The following is a 10,695-nucleotide window of genomic DNA, read 5'->3' as shown; positions in this document are numbered from 1 at the left end:
ACATCACATATAAAAAAAAAAAAAAAATCAAACAAAAGCAGAGGTAAAAAAAAAAAAAGAGAAAACATTTCTAAACTACCTGGCTGGCATGCATGCTACTACACAGCAAGACTATTTCTTTTTTGTTCGTTTTTTCAGTCGTAACAGCTCTTTTTGTTACACTCCCATGTATTTACATCATCACTCTGAGGTGTGCCACTGAAATCTCACACCAACCTACAGCAGCAGCAGCAGCATACTGAAATAACTTAACACAACTCATAGAGCTGTGGTGAATTAAAGGAAAAGTCTGCCACATTTATCTTCTTGTCAACAAAAGAACATAAACAATTAATTATTAATTATCCTCTTTTTCTCCATTTTTTGTCTGGAAGCCATTAAAGTCCAGATTAAGCAGCATTTCAACAGTATAGATGAGGGCAAACTGGGTCATGCCCCGCCCCTTTTTTTTGGGTGAAAACAGACCAATCTGATTGGCAGTCAGTTCAAATTCCAAAGTCTTTCCCAGTTTAAACACATAAAATAAGAAAACCATATCACTGTTTAGCTATTAGCTATTCTTCAGCTATTGCTGTTTTGGTACTGCTGAACCAAACTCCAAAGGTGTACGTGTTATAACCCAACATAACATGGCTTGCTAGCTAGCGAGCTAGCTGCTGAGTCATAGCGCTGTGCCGCTAAAAGCTGAAGATTGATGGGTGGATGTCATGATACTATCAGTCTTCAGATTTTGTTTTAGAGGAAGAAAACATCATTAGATTTGACAAAGAAGTAGATTTTTTGGTATATATTGTTAAAAAAGGTGCACAACAGGACTGGTGATGTAATCTAAATGGTTAAAAAGGCATTTTTTCATTCGACTTTAAAAACACATCAGTGAGTCATACTCATGCACTGGGCGACACTTTCTTTTCCCTACGAACATGGGCACTGTAGTTTGTTCAACTTGCACTGTCCTGTTGCTTAGGGAACTAAAAGTGTATTCATCCGCAGCTGCAAATAGTCCCTGACAAATGCCCTTTTCGCTCCTGTTTGAGCAACGTTTGCTAAAAGCTACAGTGCCCAGCTTTTTTAGGAGAGTACTTAGTTAGCTGATTTGAGTGTCGAAGCTAGCGTCAATAGGATTGGTAACAAAAAATTGATCTATCACATGTTAGGTGACATCCTGGGAGCATAAATGTTCCTCAATGTGCTGCAAGATTTGTTTTCACAAAAACTATCTAGTGCTTTAACTTGGAATTAAGTCATTGATAAAATGAGAAGAAATGCCTCATGTTTGGCAAATTATTGGTGGTAATCTATTCAGAAGTAGATCGGTAGTAAATTATAACAAATATTGCTCCCTTAGCTGCTTTTAGCAATAACAGGTATTGATATTGGTATTGATATCGGTGATCCTGTCCCTGGTACCTGGTATTACAAAACAAAAAAAGAAAAATTGGTATTTCTCACCACGAGTAAGAGCAAAGGGGAAGAGGGGAAGTCTGAAAGAACTAAAATACAGCCTAACACATGGACCTTGTTGACAATAAGAAAAATATAACCAGACTTATCCATTAAATATTATATCACATTGTTCACACAAACCCCCAAAAGTCTCAAAAACAGAGCCAGTCTAAGGCCCATCTGAAAGTCCCAGATGAAGGTCCCATCCATCCACTAAATGTCCCGTTTTATCGTGCCTAAATATCTGGAGTCAATCAATTTCTGCGTAACAGGAGTCGTAAATTATCCACAGAGATGTCACAGGCATCATGTGTCTATTTGCCGTCAGCCAAAGGTTCTGCAGGGTTTGATTGGATGAACAGAATTAGAGCTCCGGTTGAGTTAATTGGCTTTGGAGCCTCTCCGCTCTGTTTCAACGATTGAAGGAACAGCGGATGCGATCCAGCTCGACGACCGATTGGACGGAGGTACTGAAAGAGGGGACAGTTGCCTTCTTCTACATCACATTTGACAAATTGTGTTAAAACTCGATTAGGCTTCAGTGAGCAGGGTTCCTCTGTGTCTGTGCCACGAATAAGCATGAAGAATGAGCCGAATGTGAGCAAAAGTTTTCAATACAGGAAGAAAACCTGCAGCAGATTTGTCAGAAGAGTTAACATCAGCATCACGTGAACATGCTGTGCCGTATCTCCTGATTGAATTAATGTCCAGGTTTACAGAAGACGGATGGTGGAAGCAGATGTTGCCCTTAACTTTGACCCACATTCATGCACAAACACAACCACAACCGATGCCAACAAACAGTTCCATTCTGCCCTTCCTCGTCCTGACAATGGCTGGCGGGTGTGGGGTGTCAAATCTAATGAAACTGGCCAGGAACAACAGCTGAGTGTGTGTGGAAATGGGGTTGGAGGGAGGAAGGGGGGGGGGTTGAGTCAAGACACAAGTGTCCTTGTCAAAGCCGGGGCCGGGCCAGAGAGAGAGAGAGAGAAAGAGAGCTGCACTGACCGACCGCAACAACAAGCCCAAAATGGCTGCCAGTCAACGCTCCAGAAAAAGAGACGGCGGTGTCTCGGCGCTCGACTGTCAGAGCGTGAATCACGGCCGTCTCTCCGCTCTGGTTGACTGGTGCGAGCTCATGCGAGGTCCCTCAGGCAGCCTGGGTGAACTGGAATAGGCAGCAGGGTTGAGCTCCGGGTCCCCGAGGCCTCCGGTCTGTTAGAGCAGGATTTGACGGCTGAGCCGAGGGTCCAAAACCGCACGAGAAGTGTGACACCAAATCTCATCGGATTCTGAACCGTTTACTTATTTCCTCATGTTTTCATCCCTCGCTCCCTCTCTCTATTTGATTGGGTGGAAGGATTAGGACTGGATTACCCAAGGAGGGGATGTGAACCGGAGTGTGTTTGTGTGCACATGTGGGTAAAGGTCAAATCTTATAGGGGTGCTTGTTTGTCATATGACCTTGTGGGTGTGTGTGTATATACTGTAGTGTCGCAGCGAAGTGTGCAAGAACAACTGCGGCATGGGGGGGGGGGGGGACTGGAGCACCGAAACCTCCAGATGCCTCGAACACAATAAGATTAAGGCTGCGCCACATGCTACTGTGAGCAACACATCACCGGTGGAAGTCGAGCATCCATGTTTTAGAAAATCAGAAAGGTGTTTTAATTGTTTTAAAAGAGAGTAGCTCGGAGTTTTTGTCGTTTTTAGGTTCGAAGCATCTTCCTAAACCAACAGCATCCAATTCTAAACCAGCAGTTCCCAACCTCTGGGTCGGGACCCGCAAAAGAGGTCACATAATAAGATGATTAACAGAGGAAGAAAGCAGATATTTTTTTTGTTTAATCTTTACTTTTTGTCCTGTAAATTACTGGATAATTTAACTTTTTTGCTCTTTGTTTAAACTAGTTGAGAACTGGTAAATATATGTGCCAAGTATATTGCGGGCATGCCAGAAAAAGAAAAAAAAAGATGACTGTCACGTTATGATGTGAAAAGCTTATTTCTATACCAAGATGTTTTTCACATTATGACAAGATATTTTCACATTATTGAGGCATACAAACTCGTAACTCATAACAAGATCAAGATAAATGAATATATCTTGATATAGTGTAAAGATGTCTTCTTAAAATGTGAAAAACATCTGGTTATGGGGGTCACGAGGCAGATAGGTTGGCAGTAACTGTCCTATAACATAGATAGGTCTCACTATTTTTGTTTTTATATCCAAACATCAGTAGATTTTTCCTTTTTGGTTAAAGACATAGGTTAAAAAAAAGACTGCAGTGCATGCTCCCTCATAGTTTGAATATTTATTGTCTTTTTAAGCCACTCTGAAGCATAATTAGCACTTAATTTGTAGGGCTAACCTGAATGCTTTGAAGCTTCGTCCATCGCCATGGTAACTGACATGCAAATCAGTACTGCAATATTTCACTTTTTTGTTGTGTTGTTGTCGTTTTGAAGACAGAAAGGAGAACTTGTGTCTGCTGCACCAAAAAAAAAAACAAAAAAGGCACAAGACTGATAAAGAGCAAGAAACGGAGCTCCAGTTTAACCTGCGCACATAAAAATCGGGCACGTGTATGTGAAGTGAGCGCACAGAAAAGCATCCTCATTAGGGAGCGTTTCTGCCACGTGTGCACGAATGGCGAGCTCCACCCTCTGCACGCGCTGTGGCTGACGTTTCCCCTCCTGTCCTCATCTCTCACATCCATAATTGCAATAATAGCAATTCATATAAGTTACCAAACGTGGTATTGGGGACAGCCCTTTTTCCAATTTTCTATCTATTTTCTACCGCTAGCAGCATTTTCTGAGCTATCAGCAGGAATCTAACCAACCTGCAGAAGGCTAAGGACAGGAAATCCATCTGAAAATACTTTTAATTTGATCTACTAGATTTTTCAGTGCAGTAAGGATGAACCCTGGGCTCATCTGTGACCACCTCTGACATTCACAAACACACATTAACCCACATGGGAAGTAGAGATTGAACGCATTGGAGCACAAATGCCAATGGTTCTTTCAAGGGGATAATTTAGCAACAGAGAGGAGTTGGGGGAAGGAAAGGAGAGAAAACAGATGAGGATGCGCAGGTGACTGATGAGAAAGTGGAACAAATTCAACTACAACAACAAACCTCTTCAACCACAGCAGCATTCGTTTCTCTCTCAGAGAGCTTTGTGTTGGACCCTGAGCTGCACACGTGTGTCACACAGCGTTTTATTCATGCACCGTGGAGAATAAGGTGCACACGACAAGGTATTCAAATGAGTGTGTGTTTGTTTGTGTACATGTGTGTGTGTTTACAGTCCAGCCCGGTCCAGCCTGGCCTGGATTAGCCACTGAAGCTCTGCAGGGCTGCCGAGTGGACAAGAAGGGGGCAGAGGTTGAGTGAGGGGAGGGGCTGCAGTAATCTGCTAATCTCATTAATACCACGGCTGTGGGTGCCCTGTCAACAAGACGCAGGGAACAAAGGATGGAGTAAACAGCTGATGACCCTGGCTGCCGGCCACTGCACAATACACACACACACACACAGCGACACATGCACACACTCGCACAAAGCATGTCAATCTTAAATCCATGTTCTGCTTCCACCAGGAAACTCTCCTGAGATGAGATAAGATGGAAAAAAAAAAAACAGAGGCAGGTTTGAGTGAGTAAAAAGAGAAAAAATAGCAACTGTCCCCTCAGGCCAGACGACCCCTCAAAAGGCTCCACAAAACACTGCCTGTTCGTTTTGCTTTAGTGATTACACAGCGCACAGCAGGACCAGCGGGACCTTACATGGACCTCTCAGCTGTTCCCATCAGTCTGAGTCACTTTTCACTGCTGGCACATGAGGCTTAGCCAGCAGCCAATGTCAAGATGTCTCCTCCCATTGTCCAGGAAAACACAACTTGCCCTCCCTGGATTATTGTCTGTGCCGCTCTTTTCATTCTTCTGTGAATCCGCTCGGACGTTAGTGAAGAAAAATCTGCGGTGGTGTTTTGCGAATGATGATGGCAACTTCTTGATTGATCACATTCAGAGAGGAGGGTGAGGATGCCGTGCAGATCCAGAGGGGCAGCTGGGACGACACATGGGGTCAGGGGGGACAGGTGGACCAAATGGTTCCTCAACTCAAGTAAACTCAGGTGGATATTCCAGGAAAAGAAACACAACTATGAGCCGCTGTCAGCAAAGTGACCCAGTTCAGCAAGCTTGGTACCCAGCAGAGCCTCGGTCAACTTTCTTCTTCTCTGTTTCCTGTACCTAGATATGTTACGTCCTTGACTCGTCTGTGTTGATGGTTGATGTGGTGATACTACTGATGTTTTTATTTTTCATGTTATATTTTGTGGTTCCCACTTTTGCCCACAGAAACCTCCAAAATCAACAAAATATGAAGGTTCCTTTTGGCCTATTTTGGCATAAACAAGCCTAGCACATAGCATATCCACTGTTCCCTTCTAGATACAATCTAGATTAGCTAGCTAGTTAGGAATTGTTTTGCTAACATTAGCTATCAGATGTAAACAGCTAGCCAACAATTTATGTAGATTAGCTAGCTGGTTAGCTAGTGTTTTGCTAATACTGGGTAACTTAAAATGTGATGATCTATGCTGCTTATTTTGGTTTTCTTCCCAACAAAACGATCCTAGCACATTGCATATGTAAGTGTAAGAAACAGGAAAGGAGAAAGTTGACAGAGGTTCTTCTTGCTCAACTGTTATTGGAGCACAAAGCAAAAGGGGGCGGGACTTAGGAAGGTTCAATTGTAAGTGACAATCTTGAGGGGTAATTCCTTATTTCTATCTGTGGATGGAACATGACAATGGCAGCAAACACAGGTGGAATGATTAAATATGTCTTAACCATTCTGTCAAGATAGGCCTTCAAAGAAGGGAAAGGGGAGGGGAATCTGTATGAGACAGATGTGAGTGTGTGTCTGTGTGCAAGTGTTTGTGTGCATGAGTGTACAAAAGGCATGCGGTCAGTGAGGATGGGTGCTCAATCGTCCTCTCACCGATCCAGCACCCGACTGTAGTCCTGGGGGCCGCAGCCACCCTCGCTCTTGAGTTCAGCGAAAACCTGTGTGAAAAAGTGCGGGTCTGCGTTGATTCGCAGCATCTTGGCGCTGGTGGCGTCGATGATGGCGAGGCAGCGGTCCCAGAAAGCCTCCTTACCTGCCTCGACCAGGAAGGGCTTGAGGGGGTACGAGATCTCGTTGCCCATGTAGGAGTAGGACAGGTAGAGGCAGGTGAGCAGGATGGCCTGCAGCTCGTGCTCCGACGCCACCAGGTCGCCGTCCACCACGTCTCGGCACAGCATGTAGACGAAGACCACGTTGGCCGGCGTGACGAAGGCCTGGTCCTGCCAGCCCTGCAGCAGCAGTGAGCGGTCCACTGCCCGCAGCCAGAGCACGGGGTCGGCCGGAGACAGATGCTTCAGGCGGTAACAGCGACAGCACAGGAACTCACCAAGGCAGCGCAGGAGCTCGCTGGTGGACGCCTGGACAATGACCCGCTTCGGGGACGTGCTCACTGTCCCCTGGGGGACTTTTTTCACAGAGGACAGCTGCTGTGACTTACTGTAGCCACACCCGTGCCCCTGACCCAACCCCAGGCCATAGCCGAGCCCCAGACCCAGTCCTGCTGGGCCCTCGTAGCTGGACAGGTTGGCACATGACAGCGACTTCTTCACGTTCTCGCGGTTGAGATGCAACACGGGGTCCTTCTGGTAGATGTTGATGCTGTTGTTGTTGTTGAGAGGGTCCCCGAGGGCCACGGGGCCCCCTGTACCTTTCTTGGAGTTGCCCTTCTTCTTCGTGGAGGCCACCAGTCGCTTCCATGTGAGCGCTGGGAGGAAGATGGACTGGCCCCTCTTCAGCCCGCGGTCCTTCTGGCTGTTGAGGGAGCGGCTGCTGAGGCTCGGGTAGTGGCTGAGCGAGCCCGGCCGGTTGTCATAGTAGCCCGATTTCCGCGAGCCGGGAGACAGTGATAGTACGGTGCCCATGGTGAGTCAGTGCTCCAGAGATGAGACTGCTGTAGAGAGGGAACACGTCTGAGAAAAAGTTCTCTTTTATTTGTTAATATCCAGCAGAGGTGAACTCTCGAGAGGGAAACAGCATGAAGAGACGCGTGGAGCAGACATGTCAAGGTGAGCTGAACAGTTTCAATGACTGTGCCTGCAGAGACATTACCTGCAACACACAGAAACAGTAAAATTAATGCACGCAATATCACTTAATTTTATTTTAGATATATATATATATATATATGCGCCACATTCTGTCCATTGCATCTTGTTGTAGGGCTGTATTTTCATTGATAATTAATCTATTTATTATTTTCTCGATTAACTGATAAGTTGTTTGGTCTATTAAATATTGGAAAATGGGGATAAATGCTGATCAGTCAGTGTTTCCCAAAGATTGTTTTGTCCACAACCTAACCTTGCTAATTAGCTTATAGAGGAGTAAAGAAACTAGAAAATATTTGTATTTAAGAAGCTGAAATCAGAGAACTTTTGCATTTTATTTTCTTCAAAAAATGTTGGAAAGACAAACAAAAAAGCAATATAAATAGTCACATCTTAATTTACCATGTATTAGCAAAACTATAGCTAACTAGCTAGCTACTCAGTATCATGTCTTAACAAGCTAATCATTATCAGTTGTTTGCAAGCTAGTTAGATCTGGTAGCTAATGTTAGAAGAACACTTGGTAACTAGCTGAGATAGAGAAGTAAAGAAAACAGATAATATTCATATTTAAGAAGCTGTAATCTGATCATTTCAACATCTTGTTCTTATAAAAGGGCTCATCTATGTTGAAAAGAAAACCAAAAAAGTGCCATAAATTGTCACATCTTAAGTTATGTTAGCCAAACACAAGCTAGCTAATCAATATCAGTTGTTTGCAAGCTAGTTACATCTGGTAGCTAATATTAACAAAACACTTGCTAACAAGATAGCTAATCTACATCAATTGACTTTTTTTTTCTTAAAAATGGACCCAAACTGATTAATTGGTTGTCAAAATACTTGGCTGTTAAAGCTACTACAAGGAACTTTAATATTGTGTTGATTTTGGGGGCTCCTGTGTACAAAAAAGAAAGTTTCTATGGTGGTTATTACTCCTTTTCAAGTGACTAGCATATTACTTATTGTAACTTTATCTGAAAAAATGTGAACACAGGCTTGTTCATCTGATTTCACAGAAAATCTGGCACGGTGGCAGACATTAATAATAAGTATATAGAAATAGCCAGTCATCTCACAAATCATCTTGTTTGCTTATTTAGGTCATATGAAGGCATCAGTAATCAACTGAGGCTGTTTCATGTGCAGTTAAAGACTCCTTGTAGTAGCTTTAATTTAATTGTTGAAAATCAATCCATTTAACTTTATATTAAATTCTAGAAGAGAAGAAAATGAAAGTTTATACAGAAACCAAACATGTCAGGCTGAGTACTGATGCAACAAAAATCTGTTTTTGTCAGACAGTGTGGAGACAGACCATTGGTTCCAATCGTCAAGGAGAAATATGTGCATAAAAATGGATTTTCAGGGGTTAATCAACAGCCTGATTACATCTATGAGCTGTATTCTCTGAAACCTGCAAAGAGTCCTGGATTTAAAACTATTAAAAGGACTCTTATCTTTCTCTGAATGAGTAAATGCGGGAGCCAAGATGGTAAACAGACACATAAGTCTCCTCTTGTAAAAATAGATGGCATAGTTTCCATTAGAGCTGCAACGGTTGGCCAATTAATTGATCAGATGTCGACTACATATGTCAACAAGGTAGAGCAGCAACGATCAGTTATCAGCTTCAGCAAGTATTTGATATTCTTAATCATTCTGAGTATTTTTTAAAGAAAAATGTCCAAATTCTCTGATTTCAGATTCTCAAGAATATATTCTGGTTTCTTTACTCCTCTGTGACAGTAAACTGAATATCTTTGAGATGTGGACAAAACAAGACAGTTGAGGACGTAACCTTAGGTTTTGGGAAACACTGATTGACATTTTTCACTCTTTTTTGGGACCAAACAACTAATCAATTAATTGAGAAAATTATTGCAGATTATTTGATGCTACTTTAGCTAATTTTAAACATGACAATGTAAAAAAAAATCCTATTTCTGCTTCCTAAAAGTGAATATTGTCTGTTAAATTAGTCCTCTGAATGTCTTTGGGTTGTCGACAAAATGAGAGATTTTTGGACATCACCTCGGGTTTTGGGAAACACTCACTGGCATTTTTCAAGTGTTCATGGAACAAAAAAGTAATTGATTAATCAAGGAAATGATCTACAGATTAATTGCTAATCATTTTGAGTAATTTTTGACAGAAAAAGGGGTAAAATCCTCTGATTTTTTACTCTTAAATGTGAATATTGTCTGCTTTCTTAAGTCATCTGTCATCACCATGGGCTTTGGGAAACACTGACTGAAAGACCAAACAACTAATCAATTAACTGAGAAAATGATTGACAGATTGATTGATCGTGATTGTTTTGAGTAATGTTCTAAGACAAAATGTCCAAATTATCTAATTCCAGCTTCTTAAATGTGATTTTTTTCTGGTTTCTTTGGTGTTCTAGGACAGTAAACTGATTATCTTTGGGTTGTGGACAAAATGAGAAATTTGAGGACGTCATCTTGAGCTTTGGGAAACACTGATCGAGATATTTCACCATTTTATGGACCAAACAATTAATCGATTAATCAAGTAGGGTATTTTTTTTTTTAATGAAAAATGTCTAAAATGTCTGATTTCTGAATATTTCCTGGTTTCTTTAGTTCTCCCTGACAGTAAACTGAATATCTTTAAGTTGTGGACAAAACAAGACATTTGAGGACATCATCTTGGGGCTTTAGAGCCCAGTAATCAACATTTTATGGACAAACAACTAATTGATTAATAGAGAAGATTATGAGATGATTTGATAAAATAATTGAAAAGGAATTATTATTAGTTTTGGATTTTAAAAACACCACAAAAACACATAAATCTCAACATTAATCTCCACGTCTGAGCTGCTCCGGTGCTCACCTGTATGGACGAGACGTCCTGCTACCAGATGACTTGTTTCCTGCCGCAGTCCGCGATGGTGCAAAGATAAAAAAAAAAAAAAAAGGGGCGCAACAGATAACTGTGGATGTTGGTGTGCGCGTGCAGAATCAGAGAGAGAAAGTCGCTCCTGCTGCAGCTCTGACCCGCTCCTCTTCCTCCTCTTCCTCTCTACAG

At 42.3% G+C, this 10,695-nt stretch overlaps 1 protein-coding gene across 1 annotated transcript; it reads right to left on the bottom strand.

Annotated features, from left to right (window-relative positions):
* Positions 1 to 5,867: 5,867 nt before the first annotated feature.
* Positions 5,868 to 10,573, bottom strand: LOC146313212 (cyclin-dependent kinase 5 activator 1). Its single transcript, XM_084739381.1, has 2 exons — positions 10,501 to 10,573; positions 5,868 to 7,642 (listed from the first exon to the last, which is right to left on the bottom strand). Exon 2 carries the CDS (start codon positions 7,453 to 7,455, stop codon positions 6,463 to 6,465), a length of 993 nt encoding a protein of 330 aa, XP_084595507.1. The 5' UTR covers positions 7,456 to 7,642; positions 10,501 to 10,573; the 3' UTR covers positions 5,868 to 6,462.
* Positions 10,574 to 10,695: the final 122 nt, after the last annotated feature.

This window comes from Lutjanus erythropterus, chromosome 16, assembly GCF_056507025.1.
Source record: "Lutjanus erythropterus isolate fLutEry1 chromosome 16, fLutEry1.hap2, whole genome shotgun sequence".
In the NCBI taxonomy this organism is placed as follows: domain Eukaryota; kingdom Metazoa; phylum Chordata; class Actinopteri; order Lutjaniformes; family Lutjanidae; genus Lutjanus; species Lutjanus erythropterus.
This window is presented reverse-complemented; position numbering and strand designations above follow the sequence as displayed.